Source organism: Acinonyx jubatus, chromosome C2, assembly GCF_027475565.1.
Source record: "Acinonyx jubatus isolate Ajub_Pintada_27869175 chromosome C2, VMU_Ajub_asm_v1.0, whole genome shotgun sequence".
Lineage (NCBI taxonomy): Eukaryota > Metazoa > Chordata > Mammalia > Carnivora > Felidae > Acinonyx > Acinonyx jubatus.
This window is the reverse complement of record NC_069384.1, coordinates 15,271,680-15,292,790: the sequence shown is the minus strand read 5'-3', so window position 1 is coordinate 15,292,790 and position 21,111 is coordinate 15,271,680. Positions and strand designations below refer to the sequence as shown.

At 39.5% G+C, this 21,111-nt stretch overlaps 1 protein-coding gene across 6 annotated transcripts in view; it reads right to left on the bottom strand.

Annotated features, from left to right (window-relative positions):
* The window catches only part of GRIK1 (glutamate ionotropic receptor kainate type subunit 1), a 368,711-nt gene that overhangs the window by 40,730 nt on the left and 306,870 nt on the right, over nt 1–21,111 (bottom strand). For 3 of the 6 annotated variants that reach the window (XM_027041741.2, XM_027041743.2, XM_027041744.2), the window contains exons 8-13: nt 17,185–17,292; nt 14,691–14,735; nt 9,348–9,461; nt 7,395–7,598; nt 6,504–6,727; nt 466–584 (exon numbers count right to left, since the gene is read on the bottom strand). In XM_027041741.2, the coding sequence (XP_026897542.1) occupies nt 466–584; nt 6,504–6,727; nt 7,395–7,598; nt 9,348–9,461; nt 14,691–14,735; nt 17,185–17,292 (814 nt within the window). The remainder of the gene's footprint in view (nt 1–465; nt 585–6,503; nt 6,728–7,394; nt 7,599–9,347; nt 9,462–14,690; nt 14,736–17,184; nt 17,293–21,111) is intronic. The other 3 variants (XM_027041742.2, XM_027041745.2, XM_053220646.1) reach the window with 1 other exon arrangement.

Below are 21,111 nucleotides of genomic sequence, written 5' to 3'. Positions count from 1 at the left end.
TACAAGCTAAGATGGATCCCAGTAGGGTTGCCAGAGTGGTAACAATTTAGTTAGTGTCAGCTATTGGAAAAATGTCAGCCAACTTAATTTTCAAAGGATTCAAATTCCACTCCTTTCGAACCCTTGGCTTGCACAGTTATGGCTGAAAAGGAAAGATCTGATACCTCCACCTGTGCAAATTTGTAAACCATTTCTAAGGTACTTTAACCTTTACTTCCTTCTAGGAACATTTGTATTCACTGCTTGGTAGAAGTCTTATTTTAGAAATATAGCAAGAGGTTCCATTTAGTTCACATTTTTATCTTTGCTATTTTTAGAACTGGCTGGGAAGGTCAGGTTCTATTTTTTTTTGATTCCTGAGATGGTTTTTCAGCCTACCCTCTCGCTTTAGGGTGGAGTTTACCAGCAACAAAGCCTGTCAGCAGACTCTGGGATGCCTGTGACAAAGATGGGCAACCGATGTACCTTGCTGCATGAGAGCGCCAACTCCAAACCAGAAACTATTTAGTAAAGTAAAATTGTTTTCCACCACATCTGAGTCAGGGTTGCATGGGTGGGGGTTATACCACTCGTAGGGTGTAAACCTGCATAGTTAACAGAAACAGTCTGTAAACATCAGATAAATGCACGTGGCACCAGCAAAACTTGCTGAACAATACAGAAAACCCAACAATCAATGGTGAAAGTAATCAAACCCAAACAGTAAAGGCAATATTCATCAACTTACAGCTTTGGTGGGCAAGGTCAAAGGAGACTTGAGACATTATATTTACCAAACTTCTTATTTCTAGGCCAAGTGCTTTGGTTGGCTGGAATTGTACGTCTCCGACCTACATTTACTGGATTCTTCTGAGTTTTCATTCATTTCCATTTTACTGAACAACTAGTTGGGCTGTAAAGAAAGGTTCACTCATCCCAAGTGTTTACCCCACCAAGCAGCAATGACTGCTACATACACTGGTTTCATACCAAGTGTCAAGATACTATGTTGCTAGAGGCTGGGGGACACAAAGTGAAGGGGTGCCTTGCCTGCGAGGGGCATCTGTGGACAGATGCTTAAAAGAAGTATGTGGTTTAATGATTTCATAACGCATCAAAAGACCTGCAATTGTGAAAAAATTAGTGAACAAAAAGAAGGTGTGGATTTGGGGTATATTCGATTTTGTTCAGTTCATATATGGAAAGGAAAATCATAATCTTTCAATGAAGAGACAAAGTTTAAACTTAGAAGTATCCTGGACCAGGGGATAGGGATAGGGTTCATGAGTGTTAACTCTATAGCTTGTCTCCCTGGAGAGCTTTACATTCAAATTTCCCTTTTGATTTGTTTTTATTTTGTTGATAGAATGACGGATTGTAGTCACTTGATCAGCAGTCCTAGCAGGTTAGGAAGTCGATCTTCAACAAGTCACTTAACTTCTCTGGCCTCAGTTTCCTTATTTGTAAACAAGATGGAATCCAGATATCTCTGGGATGTGTGAAAATAAAAATCTGAGGAAGAGATTTTTGGTTCTTTCTCTGTTTTCGAAAAATCTGTCTGACCTTTGTAGCCCAAGGAGTTGCCTGCTCTGTGGTTATTTTGTAGGGCTATCTTGCCAGGGGGCACTTATTTTTCCAAAGAGACATTAGCAGATGCTCGGCAAAGTGATCTGGAAATGATTTAAAATGCAGGAGTCCTTAGGCTGGAAGCTTTGCCATTTGCCATTGGGTCCTTTGAATGCAAGCAGGAGCGTTAGAGTAATGTTAAAACCCCATAAAACCGATGAGAACATACGGAATGCTCTCCAGCCATAAGGTTTCAGCAGTAAACAATAGCAGGTTGCTGACACAATGGGGAGAACTGGGATTAAGGTGAATACATTATCTAGAGCAAAAAGCAGGGCACACTATGAATCATGCACAAGGAACTGGGCAGACCCTCTGAATGCAAAACCATTCCCTAAAACCCTGGACACCTTCTGGAAAGTGTACAGGGTCTCCTCATCGGAATTAGGGGTACCAGGATAACAGCCTTATAGTTTACTCCACAATAATGGTATCCAACTCATTACTGAACCTTCTCCACAGCTGCAGGGTTCACAGTGCAGGTTCCTGTGAAGCTTGTGAATATAGCTGCAATTGATAATGCCATGCCAATACATTTTAATTACTGTTTCAACAATATAATTAAGTTTTGAATTTATACACTCTTCTAACCATAGTAGTTTACTGAGCTGAAGAAATGAATACCGATATTAATGAACCCACTAATTGAACAGTATGCACAGTAAAGATGCTGTTACTTCAACAATATCATTGTCACTTGTACAATAATTTTAAAATACTAATTGCAATAAATTAGGAGGCTCATGCACTCAAAAAGAGGAGTTTTCTAAACAGACCATAAAACCTGGCAACCACTAACCCCCTGATAGTCAGGTATTTCTTCCTCATGTATGCTCTGATCAATGACCTCACCACTTCCTCTTTGAAATTCTGCTTTTGGGGCGCCTGGGTGGCTCGGTCGGTTAAGCGTCTGACTTCGGCTCAGGTCATGATCTCGCGGCCTGTGAGTTCGAGCCCCGCGTCGGGGCTCTGTGCTGACCGCTCAGAGCCTGCAGCCTGTTTCAGATTCTGTGTCTCCCTCTGTCTCTGCCCCTCCCCTGTTCATGCTCTGTCTCTCTCTGTCTCAAAAATAAAAACGTTGAAAAAAAAATTAAAAAAAAAAAAAGAAATTCTGCTTTTAACTTGTGTCAGTGTTTCATACTTTGCAGTTCTAAGTGAACAATTAGTCTAATTTTCTATGGAAAAAAAGAAAACTGCCTAAGCAGCAGTATGACTCTCCCTGGTCTGCAGAGATATTTGAGGTTCTTTCTCTCTAGGACTCGGAGTGATTTGGGGTTGGACTGAGGACTATTAGCTATCAGTAGGATCCTGGGCTATAAGACACTGGTTTTTCATAATGCAATAGACCCACCTGTTGCCTGGATGTAGATATTTCAGTTTGAAATGCCCAGTGCCTGCTTAAAGGTAGCCAACGTGACAGCAGTGTCAGCATCAGGAAGGCTGGGGGAAAATTAATATAGGACCCGCACAATGATGTTCTGAAGTTGCTATTCCCAATTGATACTGATCTTTAGTAAAATAACAGAGAAAGGTACAAATGTGCTTAGAATCTGTGTCAAAATTTGCATATAAAGGAGTAGCATTATGTTGAAATATAAAGGTTCATCTTGGGTTTATGTTTATATATGCCAAGCTTTTACTTGAATGAAAGATATAAAACAATCTTCAGACTGAAGATCTCTAATTAAGGGATTCTTTTTATGGCTGAGAATGAATATTGGACCTCATGAAGAAAGGGAGATATGTTCATCTTTTAAAGGGGAGAGCTCTATTTGAGTTTGTGATATAACCACTGGCTTTGTATTACAACCTTTGAGTTACAGTTTGTTTTTTGCCAAAGCCAACTTAGAAAATGTTCAGGTTTAAGAAGGCAAACATAAATCATAAAATGTAAGCAGACATTATGTCTGGATATTTGGTTTATTTAAATTGTGTATTCATGATGGACATAATTCTTTGGGGTTGAATATTTTGCAAAAAGCAATTAAAGAATGTTAACCACAAAACAAAAACACTGAGATGCACATTTATAGAATCATAAACTAAACAAGTCATAGTAACTTAAATTTTTATGGTTTTCCTTAGTTTGTCTAACTTTATGAATTCAATTCAGTTTAGCAAATGATTTTTAAGCATCTGTCTAGTGAGAACATTAGTCCAAAAGCGGTGATGGGCTTTATTTTTTCCCCTTTAAAAGGACATAAAAGGATACACTTCAAAACGCAAATTCAAAAGCCTCTCTAGAGCTAAAGATGATTAGGAGATTAACTTTTTTACTTCTACTTCACTATTTTGAATGCAAACCACTAAGGTGATAACAGAAAGCTGTTTCACATCTTGGCTTCTTGGTGCAGAGTGACCAAGTTCATGGTCTCTAGCTATGATGGTGGGAAGTAAAAGTGAAGTGGCACGTATATTCAACAAGGATTTTGTCTTTGGGAATCACCTCCAAAATATATTTAGTGGCTTTATGAAGTAGAAGTAGAAATGGATTCAAGGGTGTAGAGATGAATATAGTTGAGAGGATGATCCCCATGGCAGTGCACCTGTGTACCTCAGGGAGTTACTTCCCACGTTCCACCACCATGCTATTTGCAAGTGTGCATTGGATGCATACAATTCCACCTTTCCAAAACCCAGAGTGAGAGGAGAGGTAGCAAGTAGGGGGCAACAAGGAGAATAAGCTAAATGAAGAGCTGGTTTATAAATGGTGCTGTCGGTGAGTAGGAACACTGAGTGGATAGTATTGATTGCAGGGTGTGTTCTTAATAGAAATAGAATGAAGTCAGAAAATATAGGGCTGTGGGTCACTAACAGCTGATAGAGAAACAACCAGAGTAAGGAGGGGAAAATGACCAAATGTTACATTATTCGGACATGTTCTGATGGCAAAAAAAGGCAAGTGAAAGGCACAGTTGGGGTCAAGTGTAAGGGTACATTCAGCCCGTATGCTTATAAGAACTTCTGGATGCTGCTGATATGTTTTGTTTCCCACTGGCCATGATCAAATCAGTATGCTAAATATTTGGTCATCAACATTGTCTTGCCTCTTCTACTCATCAACATCACAGCCTAGACAGAACCACAGACTGGGGGATATGGAAACCCACTTCCCTCTGCTGTTTGGTTTGCTCCACTGTCTCCAATATCACCCAACAGATGCGGGCCCCAGAGGAGAGGAATGGAACAATGAGCCAATGTAAAATGTCTTATCCATCGTTACAATGTACATCAAGTAGTCATGTTTGAAATAGCCATTCTAGGGCTGTATTAATTTCATTTAGTAGACAGTAATGAGAAATGCACCCCCAAAGCTCAGCAACTTGTCTCTGAAAATTTGATATCCAAAGCAACATCTTCTTTAATTATTTAAAACATTGTCTCTCAATCTTGGTGCTGTTGACATTTAGGGGTAATTCTTTATTGTGGGGAGCTATGTGCCTACTGTAGGACGTTCAGTGGCATCTATGAACTGTACCCACTTTATACCAGTACCGTTTTGCACTCTTGGTTGTGATAACCAAAAAAATGTTTTTAGAACAGGGCCAAATGTTAGCTGAAAGACAAAGTCTCTCCTAGTTGAGAACCATTGATTTAGAGCACTAAAGTACCAGAGGATAATATCACTATACTACTTTTAACATATTATTTTTTTGTGGTACGACATATGGAAGAGAGCTTTGATCATTACTTAAACGTAGTTAATAGTTGGGCAAAATCTGGAAGATGATCTGGGGTCTGGTAATGATAAGATATGGGGTATGGAGAAAACATTTATTTCCTGTTGAATATATAAATACCCACATGTGAGAGCACACATTCATTCAGTTTGACCATATGTGCCTCATGGATCTCTAAGACTTTTCTATCCTGGGTTGTTTTCCCAAACATTCCTTATAATTATGCCAGGGAAAGAGTTCCTTGGCATTCATCAAAACCAGAGAGTGGACAATGACAGAGAGCTACCTGAAGAAATTTTTCTCATAGAAATTCCTGGAAGGAAAACAAAAATTGATCAGGGAAGAAAGTTCACTGAGTTTTGTTGAAAGATTAAAAAGATTGAAAATGAGTGGGGGACATACAAAAGCAATTATTTTTTTACACGGTCCATCTAGGGATATCAAATGTTTAAGCCAACAGAAAGAGAAAATAGCTGTGTTTCTTTCAAATTCACCATCAAAGGTATTTAGAAAATATCATCTACTGAAAGGTATAAAAATCCTTTGAAGAATGGTGGAAAGTGGAATGGTTAAATATAGAGTTATCTCAGAAAAAAAACCTAACTGAATCATCAATGGTAGCATAAATATTTCATGCCTCTAGACTCTACATGCTAGTAATTTTTCTTTTCATAGTTATTTCTAGAATTCTCTTTAACTCTCTATATTTTAAAAAATAAATTCTATAAAATCTTCAAAGTATTTTTCTTTGTTCCTGAGGATTCATAACCTTGTTTCATCCCAGTATTTCTCATTTGCTACAACAATTACTAGATAACTTTCTCCTGTTTTGCTTAACTGAGTATTCCAGGGGTCAAGTGTCTGGACAGCATTTTACTCTTCCTGTTGAAATGTTTTAGATTTATTAGGTGAGCTGTTGCTTTCGTTATAATATAATTCAGGGAAAATGGGTAAATGAACATTTTATGTTGCTTGAAATACTGAGAAAGTTAAATTCATATAAAAAATATCATCTTGTCTTTTAAAAGTAACTTTATAAAAAATTAGAAGATACTCATTTACAGCATGGCCTTTGTGAGGGCAAACTTGACAGAATGGAGCAGTAGGCAAAACTAAAACAACACTTTAATGTTCTTAACCTGTATTTACCTCTAGAACATACATGTCAGTCTGAGGCACACCTAGATCTCTGGTAAATTCAGTAGTTCTCGAACTCACCTTGCAATCACAAAGAGTACACAACTGACTCCCAAGCAGGCTAAGAGCACATACATCCAAATGTCAGGAGACAGGGGGTTGAGGAAGGAGAACACTCCTGGATTGGTACCATTGGGCTTCCGGTAGAGAATGCTGATACCCAGGGTCATGAAGGGCTTGGAGAAGTCAATGACTTTCTCCCGAACATAGGTAATGGTTAGAGGAGCCACTGCCAGATCAGCCTTCTGCAAAAGCAAGTTTGAAATCATTGTCTTATTTGTATCACTTCCCAGCAAATGTCTGGACGTTTCTGGGTACTCCTGATCTATACTTCTTAATTTCAAATGTTTTTCATGCAAGAAGCTTCTGTAATGATTGGCTTTACTATAAAAGCAGTTGATTTACACAGTTAGGTTTGTGAAATGGTAGTTACTAGCAAAGAGAAGCCAGAAGGTATAAAATACACACACACACACACACACACACACACACACACACACACACATTCTGGAAGTAAATGGAAGAAAAATCTGCAAGGGTATGTCTTTAAAAAGGGCATGTAAATAAAGCAAAAAAGGAGCCACTTGGTCATAAAATCAGCTGACAAGATGAGACTTTGAGGCGCAAACTGTAGAATTCTTTATCAAATTTAAGAATCACTCAGGTTTACTCTTCCGTATGATGGATGGATCCATACATTTTTGTCCCCAATTTGTGTCCTTACTTGCCCTTCTACGTAAGCAACTCTATTTCTACATTGTTTCCTTCTACTTTTTAAACCATTTTTAGGATTCAAATAAGTGTAACATTTCTTCCGATGCTGACTTAGAATCATTTTTTTTTCTTTGACTTCTAGCTATGCATTTTATCAGACACTTAAAACTCAACTATAAGACATGCATTTTTGCTTACATGATCTATAAGTTCTTTGACCATTCCATTCCACTCTCCTTTGTCATTCTGGGCTCCATATTTGCCATCAGGGACGAGTTTGACATCATAAATGAAGCCCAAGATGTTTGACAATTCTTTCAACAGATCCAGGCAATACCCTTCAAATCTGTCATTTCCATACAAAGGCTTATCAGATTTCCTGTACATCACATAGGGTTCTTCCTATATGAAACAAACCAAATATAAAAGCCCTGTTATAATGGAAAGCAGAATTTACTTACACAAGCTCCATCCGCAGTCAGAAGATATAAAGTATTTGAAAATGATGATTAGGATATCAGAGTAAGGAAGTTAGTCACTCACCATGCTGCCTTCCCTAAACTCATCTTCCCTATACCCTCTTACCTCTCTCTCCTCAGTGTGTGAATGAGAATGTTTTCCTCCACTGTTGAGGGCAGGGCTGTGAGTGAAACATGTGACAGAGACACAGTCACATTTGGACCTGAGGTCCAGCAGTGAGGGGACTGGAAGACCAGATGTCTGCCTGTCTGGTCTTCATCTGTACTCACACCCGGACTTCCTTTGCATGACTGACCCTCCCTCCTGGCTTTTACATAAGAGCTTTACCTACTAACAAAAAGGAAATCTAAATCAGCAAATATAACCTCTTGCTTTTCAGACATCCTATCTACTAGTCTCATTTCCTCATCTCTCAGTTAAATTTCATCTCAGTTTCAATATTCACTTTTATCTACATATTTTGGTTCGTTTCCTTCCGGGTGTCTTGTTCAAAGACAATTTCTAAGTCTTCTTATATTATCAGTTCCATTTTCTTATTTGAACTCACCTCAAATCTTATATCTGGTAATTCTTTGCTTATACACTTACATAATAAATCCCTTATTCTACGAATAATGGACATTTCCTCACTATCACATATCTTTAACCTTATTCTCATTTGGCTAAATGAAAATTTATTTTATTTTATAACATTATAATAATTACATTACCGATAGGCCCTTTTACTCCTCATTACACATTTTTTACTTCAGACATTTAAGACCCATTTAGGCTTATCCTCAAACAAACTGATAGAAATAGAAATCTACATTTCCATGTGATAGTTCCTGAGAAAGGAGTCACAGAAAAGCAAAACTGTTTTTATCATGGATGAACAATTCTCAGAAGTTAACAGGTTTAGAAATAAATTTGTCCAACACTATGGACTGAATCAAATAAAGCAAAAATGTCTGAAAGTGAAGATTTTAGAGGTGGAAACTCCTGTCCTTTATTCCTTGGGTTAGGGTTGGAAAAGAAGAAAAATGGACAACCTGTGGATGTACAATGACTGGATAGGAGTATGATCAGGATTCTAATAGGAAGCAGGAAGTATCCTTACCTGGGCTTTTGAAAAACCCCTTAGTAAATGGGTTATTTATGGAAGAGTGAGCAGGTCAAAGAAGCCAATAGGAATGCAGGTGAGAGGAAGGGTAGGGTATTGACATTCCAAGACCAACATAATCAGGAAGCTGGTAGCACTTAGGGCTCAGGCAGGCAGGAAAAAAGAGTACTCCTGGAGTCCAGGACAGCAGAAGTCTAGAAGCAGGGTCATTGACAGAATAAGAGCTGTGGTTGTGAAGGACAGAAGTTCTGAGAAAACCATTGGATGTTCTTACTTCTCTTTTCCCTACTTCCTTGGTCTCTTGTCTCCTTGGTTGAAAACAACCACCAGCCAGAGAGCAAGGAAGACTAATTGGATTGGGCTAGAGAGTGGAGTGAGGCTGAGTTGAGAATGGATCCAAGGTGGGAGATATTCAGAACATTGTTGGAAGCTTCTAATTCAATGCAATTATAGGTATATACAAATATAAATTTTTAGTGTCCTAATTAAAAATAGACATTTGCAGAAAAAAATGTTTAAAGTCTAGGGTAGGAGTCCAGATAAGACACCCTGACTTCCAGTCAACTTACCAAAATGGTGGTGACTATGAGTGTTCGGTTGGCCAGTGAATCGGTGATATTGTTGGACCTGTCTTTGTTGCCATCGGTCATGTTAAGGCCACTGTTGGAGTTCCAAATCCCAATCTACACAGAACGCAATACATCAGAGGCTGCTGGCTTGTCAGTGACCCCATTTACATCAAAGAGAGGCCCCTTCTAAACCAGGAATGGACACAAAAGCTTAGAGTCTGGGGAGAAGACACCAGGGCATCACATTGAAGCTACTAACTGTGGGAAAATGAAACAATGAAGGAATGAGTGTGTACATAGAACAGGGAAAATTAGTGCCATTTGGGATAGAGTGGGGAGAGGTCTTTTCTTTTGTGAATTTATTAAACTCATTGTTCTTTGTTAATTTAAGAATTCTTAGATGAGTATCAGATTTTTCTTCCAATATGTATTTGTTGAACACCTATTTTATGCCATGTGTTGTTGTGGGCATTGAAGGACATAGCAATGAACAAAACAGACAAGAATTTCTTCCCTCGTGGAGCTTACATTCTAGTGATACAAACCTTCCATTGCCAAAGTGGTACCATCAGTGCCTTTAAAATTTATAAGGAATGGGATGAAAGGAGCAAAGTGGATGATGGAGAGATGGGGTATCTAAAAGGGAAAAAATAAATGGAAGAAAAAAGTGTGGATGAACAGTAGACTAAGTTCTGAGCCTGGCTTCATTGAGGAGCCAGTGCTGGTTGAGGGTGCCTGTCATGGACTATACTAGGACTGCTCATACCTCTGCTATAGGCTCATCCTCTGTTATTCTTCTGTTGTTATGTCTGTGCACTTGACTGTGAACTCCTTCAGTGAGGGTATTCATTTTTATTGATCATTGTTCTTCCTATCACAGAACCACCCATGGCGATTACTAGTCAGTGAAACCCATTGCTCTTTTAAAAAATAATGACCCACAATTTTCTCCAGTGGCCAAGTCACTCCTGCATTAGTAGGCCCTGGAGAAGTACATTGATTTGTTTGACTTCTGGAGAAAACCAGGAGAAAAGCCTCAGGGAACTGAACTATTTATCTGAAGCCTTCTGTAGGCATTTATTGCCCGCCTGGTGAGACAGACGTAATGCAGGTGTGTTTCAGAGCTGGGCAATCTAGCTGCTGTGTGACCTTGGACAGGCTGATAACCTTTCTGAGCTTTGGTTCTCTAACTGTAAAGTACGTCATCTGGATATTGACACAATCAAATAAGAAGATGCACATGAAAATCTTGATCGTTTTAAGAGCTACACGAACATTAGTAACAAAGGACATTGAAAGGACGGCCCCAGTAATTTCTTCAAGCTTGGTCGGTTGTGAAAGAATTTGGATGGTGAGTGAAATATTTATTTATTTAATTTAGAGGCAGGTAAAGTATGTCCATGAAAGAGAGGGGCAATTGTGGAACACTAACACTTGGAAAGACTCTGGGATTGGCTGGGTGGTCCTTTGCTTGATCCCTAAATATATTCTCCCAGTGGGAGGACATTGCCTACCTGGGCAGAATATGAGTTTTACAGACAGTTTTTTGTCCAGATCGTAGCTTTGCAATGTGCCAGCAGTGTGACCTTGGGTAAGTTCATTAACCCTGCTGTGCCTCAATGCCTCACCAGCAAAATGGAGATATAAGGGCTTTTCTGATAGTTAAATAAAATATCACCAGTGGGAATTTAGGCCTCTTCTTTCCTTTTCTATTTCTTTACTTTGATTTATTGCCTAAATACAGCAGCTGGAAATTCATTTAGCTTGACAAATACTCTTTTTAGAAACGTAAATTTTTGAGGAAGTTTCAAGGACTATCCCACATTCACACACCAGTGTGAACTATTTCAATGTCACTGTTTTCTTTCTATACTTAGTAAGAGTTAGTTGACTGGTGAAATAAGGAGACAGGTCTAGGTAAGTGGGAGTGTGGGGTAGTGTTTGCATTTGGAAGTATTTTAAGCCTATCTGTAATGAAGTTCCTAGAAGTAGGATTGGGATGTAGGACAGCACCTTTAATAACCATTCAGTCTTTCCACCATCAAGGCCAATGCCTGTCATAGAATGCATACAATGCACACAACATCTGTAAGTCATGGAATCTTCAGATTTCTTTGGTTGGCTCTAAAGCCAGGAAAGGGAGACAACTTTTTCTTTACCCTTTTTGCAACTTGTATTCATTCTCCCACTTTTTTGGGGGGAAAGACCCTTGTTTCTAGGAAACATAACTCATGCTAAATATACCTGGAGTCTATTGGTTTTTATCCAAAGCTATGTTTTAGGTTGTGACCAATTGACTTCTAACTCAATGAAGGCAGTGTGTAAATTGGGCTCTGGCTATATACTTCTAATTAAAACTTGACTTAGGCACTGGGGAGAATGAAACCTAACTTTTAATTAAGTATTGGAAAGTGGAGAAAATAACTGTTTGTAGCCAATATGTTAAGTAATGGGCTGTGTCCTCTTTAATTTCTATTAACATCAAGTGTGTGTTTACAAGAACTATACTAATATTTGAAATTGGCAGCATTGAACAGCCTTATAATATCATTCTCTTTTAACCTACGAACTTGAAACTCTAGACAAATGCACACCACAGCTTAACGTCCAGGTCTGACTTCTTTTACCAGCCCTACCATAAATGAGGAGGTCAGGTATCATTGCTACAGCATTTCCGATCAGCTGAATCCCAGAGTCCCATTCAATGTGAACTTTCTTCTACAAAATGAGAAATGGGAGAATATATTTTTCTACTGTCTGTGTAACAGAAGTTCTTTCAAATCTAGACTAAAAGAGTATCAAATTATGGTCAAGGTCAGGTTATTCCTGGGAGGTGGACAGTGTATAGTTTGAATGACTACAGCCTTCTGTTTTCAAATTGTTTCATCAGCAAAACAGAAGTGTGTGTGTGTGTGTGTGTGTGTGTGTGTGTGTGTGTGTGTGTGAGTGAGTGTTTTAAACCTAAATAGTCAACTGGCTTTATTTGTTAATTAAGTGGACAGATCAGCAAATGAATGTCTCTTTCTGAAGAAGCAAGATCTCATGAGTCATGCGTATTGGAGGGAGGGATACAGTTAACCAGATGCCTAGACATTTTCATTTCAGTCTTGTTCTCTGACCTTGGAGGAGTGCCTCTAGGAAGCAGAACCTCAATTTTCAAACTGCAGAGCAAAAGCCGACAGCAGTAATTTAGCAGTGAGAAGCAGCAGAGGGTTGGATCAATTATTCGTGGGGAGGAACATTCAAGAGCTAAATTGTCTGGTCCTGCCTTCTCTCACTTTGTAAACGGGCATGCGGGAGCAGCCATTTATTATCTCGGACAACTAAGGGAAGCTTCTAAGAATGAGTATCCAGATGACATTAAGCAGACCTTCTTTGAAAAAACGACACAACAAGGGCACCTGGGTGGCTCAGTTGGTTAAGTGACCAACTTCGGCTCAGGTCATGAGCTTGCGGTTTGTGTGTTTGAGCCCCACATCGGGCTCTGTGCTGACAGCTCAGTCTGGAGCCTGCCTCAGATTCTGTGTCTCCCTCTATCTGCAAGTTCCCCACTTGTGCTCTGTCTCTCTCTCAAAAATAAACATTAAAAAAAAAACACTTAAACCACTACACAACAAAAAAGTGTTCGGAGAGTGACAAGCATCCATTTTCCAAATACAGAGAGTGATTCACGTAAAGTCAAAATCCAACAGTGAGGAGTGAAATATCAAGTACTTAGGAAAGAAAATAAAAGACTTGTCTGTTTCTTATATCATGAGACTCATGAACACACATTTTTGTGACAGACTTTGTAAAGGTTGCTACATCCTCTCTTGGAAAAAAATCCAGGCTGACAGTTCTATACTCAATAGGGTCAGTGTGCAAAGAGTTTTTGGAATTTGAATGTGAGTCTTATTGGGACGGGACAGTAGGTCTTACAGACTAGTGCTCAGGCTACTGTAAATCGTTGATGAGCAGTCATAACACACAACAGCACACCACAGCATCTGCAACTTACAATGTGAGCAGTGATAGGTCAACAGGAAGGAAGAGACACCAAGGCATGGAGGTGCATCCCCAGGGAATGTGTTGGGGGGGTGATTGTGGCAGTTTAGTGACAAATGAAGGACATTCCCCTCCCCTGCAGGGAATTTCAGAGCTTGGATTCCATTCCCGAGGATATTTGGTTTGAATTAATTCAACACTGCATAAAGTGCCTGGAGTCTCAAGCTGGATTAGTGGAATAAGCTTCTTTCTGGGCACCAGTTAGGTTCATCTGTTTATTAGCAGGGAGGAAACGAGATTGCCTTCTCTATGGCTTTGGTCGCCTGATTCACTGAAGATTAAAACAAGGTTATTAAACCTACTTTTTTTTAAACTTAAAAGGACATTTTTTAACTCATCTATGGAATACGACCAGGAGAGAGACTAGCTTTTGGACCACAGGGAGAAACTGTTTACACTTTCCATGACTTAACTGATAATTTGAAAGATAAAAGGGAACCTGACAAAACCAGCAAGTTGAACAACCTGAAGTAATTTCAGTTGCATCCGTCAATCGCTAGAGAGTTTAGCAATTAGACTGAGAGAGAGAGAATGGAAGACAGTGTCTGCCTATCTCTGGGACATTTTCCTGATCCAAATGTTTTTAATGTCTCACATTTGCTTATATAATAAATCTGTGCACATTCATTGACAATATGATCCTGTACAATAAACTATGAAATAGGAGGTGTTAGAATTTACAAGATAATCTCATTTCCCTTCCAACATCGCTAATGTTTTTGTCCTCTGAAAACCGTGGTTCTGAAACAAATTGCCAGGCAATATGCACTGACAAAGATCCTATGCAAAACAAAGATAGTTCATAAGAAAAGGGAATTTCTGAAAATGGCTTATATTTTGTGATGGTGACATTGAAGGACATGTCTTAGCCTTCTGAGCCTTAGCCTATCTGATGAGTCCGATGGATCAAATCTATTGTTGTTTTCATGCCCCTTTGGGAAAATATTTTGTGATTTGAGAAGGAATATAAATGGGCCAGTGTCTACCTTTGTGGCAATAACCTGCTTTCAGTCCTAAACGGGGCTGATCCTGCCTGGGAGAAACGACAAATAATCTAAGGGGAAATATTTAATCCATCATTATTTAATCCATCTCAAGCCTGCTTTCAATTCATGGGTCACGTTGTTGAGAGAGAACATATTTAATCAGCCCGTTCTCCCTTTATATATAGACAGACTATCGCCTCTAAACTGCATTTAGAGATCTACTGGTCTGGCAAAACTGGAAAGGTGAGGTTTTCCTCTGACACTCCCCACTCCCTCCCTCCAGATTTCCTGCCATTTTTGTCCAAGTACAAACCTTCTTCCACACTTTATATAAGTGTTTAGACACTTCGCCAGCAGCCTTGGTTTTCAGAGGGAAAAATAAAAATAGCACTTATTAAAATGGAGCATGGAACCCAGATGGTAGCACGGTGTGCGAATGCTCGGAGCATCCCATTCCCCACCCACCGTTTGGAATCTTGCACGTTAATTCAACATAAAGCCTGAACACAGGTACAGTCAAGAGACGAACTAAGTACTTGGGTCCCACAGAAGTTACTTCCTTTTGGTAATGCAGCCTACTGTTCACTTTACCTGTCACACACCCCCAAAATGACTTAAAGTTCTTGTGAATATGCACAGCTCTGTGGAGTAAAAGTGTCTTCCTCATTCTTTAAGAAAGCCTGTTCAAGAAAGCATTTAGGCAGAATCAATCCACACACACACACATGCACGCACACACACACAGACACACACGCTATTCCTAAGCAAGAAGAAAGCACTCTAAGCTTGATGACATGTTCTTTGATTATGGGCCTCCAGGCAGCAGAAACTTGAGTGGAAGTGAAAAAATGAGCTTTTTCTAACAATTTTCTCTGTGGACCCTGCGAGAGGCCGACATGAAAAGATTGGGCATCTCCTCCCGTGGCTCCTGAGAGAGATGGGCTGGCTTCCCCATTGCCTTAAGGCCCAGTCAGCCTTCTCAGGAATGGAGCCCAAGTCACCTGAAGAAAGAAAAGTTATTGCAAACAATGAAGAGATAAGAAACAAATGGAGAAAACACTTTCATCTAATTTGATTTTGCCTTTGATGGAAAAACACCAGTGGAGTGTGCATAATATTGCAGTGTATAAATAGCTATGAAGGCGTAAGGATGGCTCCATCTCGTTCATCACACGTCAGAGCCAGAACGATGTTTCCTGAACAGCTTTTCTTTCCCTCTCAGTTCTATGCATTAACAGAAGGAGCGGGGAGAGAGGCATGCACAGAGGAGCAGCCATTAGACGCGTTCAGTCCCTAAAAGTATTGTCTTTCCTTTTGTTCCCACAGTCCACGATAGAGGTGAGATGGCTCTGTCAGAGCAGGTTTAACGAACAGACCAGCAAATCTGAGTGAAGAGACCCCAGAGAGAGAGAGAGAGAGAGAGAAAGAGAGACAGAGAGAGAGAGAGGTGGGGAGGGGGGAGGGACTGAGAGAGAAAGAAACAGAGAGCCAGAGATCCAGAGAGAGAGAGAGTCAGAGAGAGGTAGAGACAGGAAGAGAGAGGGCATTTTTGAAATGGGAACCTGTGTAGATAATGTGTACCCTCAAAGCTGCAAAGTAATTATTTCCCTCAAACATTTCCACACCAGTGGTCACCATCTATTAACATTCAGCCTGATTAATCTTTGTTTGTTTTAATTAAGCTATTTGGGGACGGGGCATAGTCAGGACCTTAAAAAAATATGTGTCATTTCACAAAAGCAACAGAACAGAAATGGAAATCTCATCTCATTTTAAAAATCATCCCAAACATTTCAATTAAGTTAGTAACTGATGGTTCCCAAAGCCAGTCTTTTATAGGACACATATCTTGTGCATTACAGTAAAAAAAATGTTGGATCACAGACTTTTGATTTCCAGATGATTGTTTTGGGGGTTTCAAAACATTTTTTTGTCTAGCATCCCAAAGGGAAAAATCTTCACAATATAAATGTTATTTAATTCTAGCACATAATTGTGGATAATAAAATTGGTATAATAAAATACACTGAGTCGAATTCTACTTTTTAATTATTATTTAACAAAATAGTTCATATTTGCATTACTTGAAATTAGCAAATATGGAGCTTGAAACCTTGAGAGATTAAGAATTACAACTAAAGTAATCCGAAAATCAAGGGGCACCTGCCTGGCTCAGTTGGAGGAGTGTGCAACTCTTGATCTTGGTATTGTGAGTTTGAGCCCCACATTGGGTATACAGATTACTTAAAAATAAAAATGATATTTAAAAATAAGATCAAATAATTCTAAGATCAGAACCCAGCATTAAAATGCATTTTGGGGGGCATATTTCCTCCTAAAATTAAGAATCCAGTAAGCCCTTTCTATCCTACTTTAGTCTGTCCCTCTGTCAACCAATCTCAAAATGGAGTGCAATTCAAATTCATTTCTGAGTAAAACTTGGATGCCATTCCATAGATGAATCGTTGACAAACTCCTTATTTTCCAAGTCTAAACTCAATTTCCTGAAACCTTTCAGAAGTGGGGCTAATGACACCCCACCCACAGGACCATAGGTATTTAATACTGTAATCATGCCTGCTGCATAAACGAAGAAGTATATGAATGTTAGCATTGCTATTAATAACATACAATTTCAGAATCTAGCATGTCAACATCTATCAGAGCAGGGAGAGAGAGTTCCAGAAAACTGGACATACATGAACATGTTAAGAGAATCATTTTATCATTCCCTACTTGTACGTGCAATTAAAATGCTTGAACAGTTTTCTTTATTTTATTCTTAAATTTATTATTGAGAAGGTTACCTTTTCAGTTCCTTCCTCTTTGAGACTAATGATATCCAGATCAAAATCCTTCCTCAAGCCATCGGTTTTATTGAAGGTGATACGCCCGGTCAGGCCATCCCACCGAGCCTATGGACAAAAGGAACGTGGCATTACTATTTCACACTTATCATAATCCTAACACCATCAGAACTGTAATACCTCAAATTCATCACAGTATCCAATTATTTGGTTTCATCGTGGTGTTAGAAAGCATTGCGTTGCTTCAGTGGCTCAATGGCAGAACACTTCCCTGTTTTATTAGCACTCATTTATTTTGGCAGTTCGAACACCCGACATCAGTCAAATCTGTGATAGTGACAATCTAAATGGGCAGTATGGAAGGATTGGCTATAAAATAGTCTGCACATGGAGTAAACAAAGTCTGTGCAGCCGTAATATTGTCTTTCAAGGTCAAACCAAATCCCTTGTAAGGTACTTGTATATGGGGAAGTATCCCCACCCCCACTGATTTTCTCTGTGAAAAGGATATAATCCAGTGATGTGTTATCAGATTTTTAGGGTGTTTGAGATTTAGGCCTTCCACTGTCATTTGGCCATGACATTAGTTTCCTGTAGCTGCTGTAGCAAATTATCACAAACCAGGTGGCTTAAAACAACAGAAATTTGTTCTCTCATAGTTCTGGAGGCCAGGAGCAGACATCCAAAGTCAGTAACTCTGAGCAAAATCAAAGCGTTCAACAGGGCCATGCTCCCTCAAGGACACTCATGGGAGACTCTGCTCCTTGACTGTTCGTGTTTCTGGTGGCTGCCAGCAACATTTGCCCTGTGGCTGTATTTCTCCAATCTCTGCCTCTGTGGTCACATTGCCTTCCTTTCTTGTGTGCAATCTCTCTCTACTTCTCTCTCTACTCTTTCTCTTATAAGGGTACTTCTGATGGCATTTAAGTCTCATGTAGATAAACCGGGATACTCGCCCCATCTCAAAAATCCCTAACTTAATTGTATATGCAAAGTCCTGTTTTTTTTTTTTTTTTTTTTTTTTTTTTTTTTTTGCCACAAAAGACAACATTTACATATTCTATGGATTAGGACATGGGTACCTTGAAAGGGGAGCCATTATTCAGCCTGCCACGTCTATCCACATCATTTTAGGAACTAGAAATCACAGCAGCCTACTTTCATAGAACTCTCCCTGGACATCTTTGGTGGTTTTTTCATTAAACAGAAAATAGTGGCCCTAGCTTCAGCCTCAATCTTTAGATGATTTTTGGCAATCTTGCCTAATTTGAGTTGACTTATAAATGAGGATACGAGGAACCTCAGTCCTTTGTATCTCCCTAGCTGGTTCTGCTTTCTCCTGACTTTACCAAATTCACTGGACATTTGTGAAATGTGCAGAAAATCCTGAAAGTTACTGTGTTCACACCATGTGTACCTGTTGACTGTATTTACCCATGTGGCGAATGCAGTGGGAAGAGTATAAGTTTATCACAGAGCTGGGTTTGAATATCTGAAGTGTGACTTCACTTAACCTGAATCTGGGTTGTCTCAGATTTCAGTGTCTTGTCCGTGCAGGGTTTCTGCGAGATTTAAATGGCACTTCACACAATCTTAACTCACTGAGAGCACTGAAAAGTTAAACAATGATTCTTTTTTACAACTATCTCTCATTTTCCTTCTCACATTCCCCACAAGCTCTGAAGTTTGGCCTTTATTGCCTCACATGTCAGGACTCACATCTGTAGTCTTTTCTGGGATCTTCTGTTTTTCATTTGCCAAATCAACGGTAGATTCATTACCCCAAAATACAACTTTCATTCTCATACAATTTCCCCCAGCACATAAAACACATAACCATGTACTTCTTGCCACCTACAAATTAGTCTAAACCTTGACTTTATAAGATGTTCAGTTATCTGGTTAAACATTACCTCTGGATATGTCCATGAGGGTGTTTCCATTTACTGAATAAAGCAAATGCCCTCCCTAATGCGAGTGGGCATTATCTAATCCATTGAGGACCTGAATAGAACAAAGAGGCAGAGGAAGGGAAAATGTGCTGTCTTTGTTTGACTGAGCTGAGACGTTGGTCTTCTGCCCTCAGACAAGGATTTAACACTATGGGCACTGCTGGTTCTCATCTTCTCTGTGCCAGAACCTATCTGAGAATATAGCACTTACCAGTTTATGGTTTAGTAGGAAAAAGAACATGGATGTATGTCAGTGAGGCACCATGAGTGGTGAGGATAAAGGTTTGCACGCAGTATTTGAAGAAAGGAATATGGAGCAGAAGTACTTGTCCCAAATGCCTGGAAAGAAAGACTCAGAAAAGGACTCTGGCAGGAAGAATGCCTAAGCTCTCAAAGGATGAGAAGCTGGACAGGCAAAGATTCACAGTCTGAGGAAAAAGCATATACAGGGGAAATCCTGTCTGCCATGGATCCATAACACAAGGTAAAGAATGATAAGAAATGGGTCTAGGAAGGCAGGTAGACACTTGATCATAAAGGTGTTATGGATCATATTAGTTTGCTTGGACTTTGTAGACACATGGGAATCATCAGAGTGGATTTTTTATTAAACTTTTTCTTTTCATTGTTTATTTTTGAGAGAGAGAGAGAGAGAGAGAGAGAGAGAGAGAGAACGAGAAGGGGAGGGGCAGAGAGAGAGGGAGACAGAATCTGAAGCAGGCTCCAGGCTCTGAGCTGTCAGCACAGAGCCTGACGCAGGGCTCGAACCTACGAACCATGGGATCATGACCTGAACCAAAGTTGGATGCTTAACCAGCTAGGCTACCCAGGCACCCCAATCATCGGAGTGTTTTAAGCCTAGGAATGTCATGGGCAGATGTACACTCCAGAGAGATCATTTTAGCAGAACTAGGGAAGAATGACTCAAAGATCAAGACTGTAAGCAGGTGATTGGTTAGAAGGTCGTTCTCACAGAACAAAATGAAACATATTCACATGCCCATCTGTGAACCTAGGGACAGCACAATCCCTTCATCTCCCTGTCCCACCAACTTGCACACCATGAAGTGTTAATGGAAATAGTTCCACAGCAGGGTGCCCAGTTTCAGGAATAAAACATTGCCATCAAAGTTCTTATAGAAAGAATAGTGAATGGAATCAATTTAAGTATCAGGAACTAACACAATAAACCCAAACATACTTTCTGGCTACCATGCAGATGGCATGTTAGTCATGACAGAAGTAAACATTTTTTCACATGATAATGCTGGCAGTTGAATCAAATTCATGTCAGGAAATGATATGTGGACACAAGAAGCCTTCAGCTCTCATCTAAGCCTACTATATGGCCAAGCTAGATGTGAGTTACTCAAGTGCCGCAACACAGAAGAAATTCTTCAGATTCTTGAACTTCGCCTCAAGAGTTTATTGCTAAGGAAGGCTATAATGCCAAACACTGGCACCAGCTTTAGAAAAGAGATGGCATTTTCCATACTTTGACTATTGTTGACAGTGTTTCTATAAACACTAGGGTGCTTCTGCCCCTTTGAATCAGCATTTTTGTATACTTTGGATAAATACCTAGTAGTATTTATCCAAATACTACTGGGTTGACTGATGAATGGATAAAGAAGATGTAGTATGTATGTGTGTATGTATGTGTATATGTGTGTATATGTACACACACATATACACACATATGTACATATACATATATGTATACACACACACACATAGTGGAATATTACTTCAGCATCCAAAAAAGGATGAAATCTTGCCATTTGCAACAATGTGGATGGAACTGGAGTGTATTATGGTAAGTGAAATAAGTCAGTCAGAGAAAGACAAATATCATATGATTTCAGTCATATGTGGAATTTAAGAAACAAAACAGATGAACATAGGGGAAGGGAAGGAAAACTAAGATAAAAACTAAGAGGGAGGCAAGCCTTAAGAGTCTCTTAAATACAGAGAG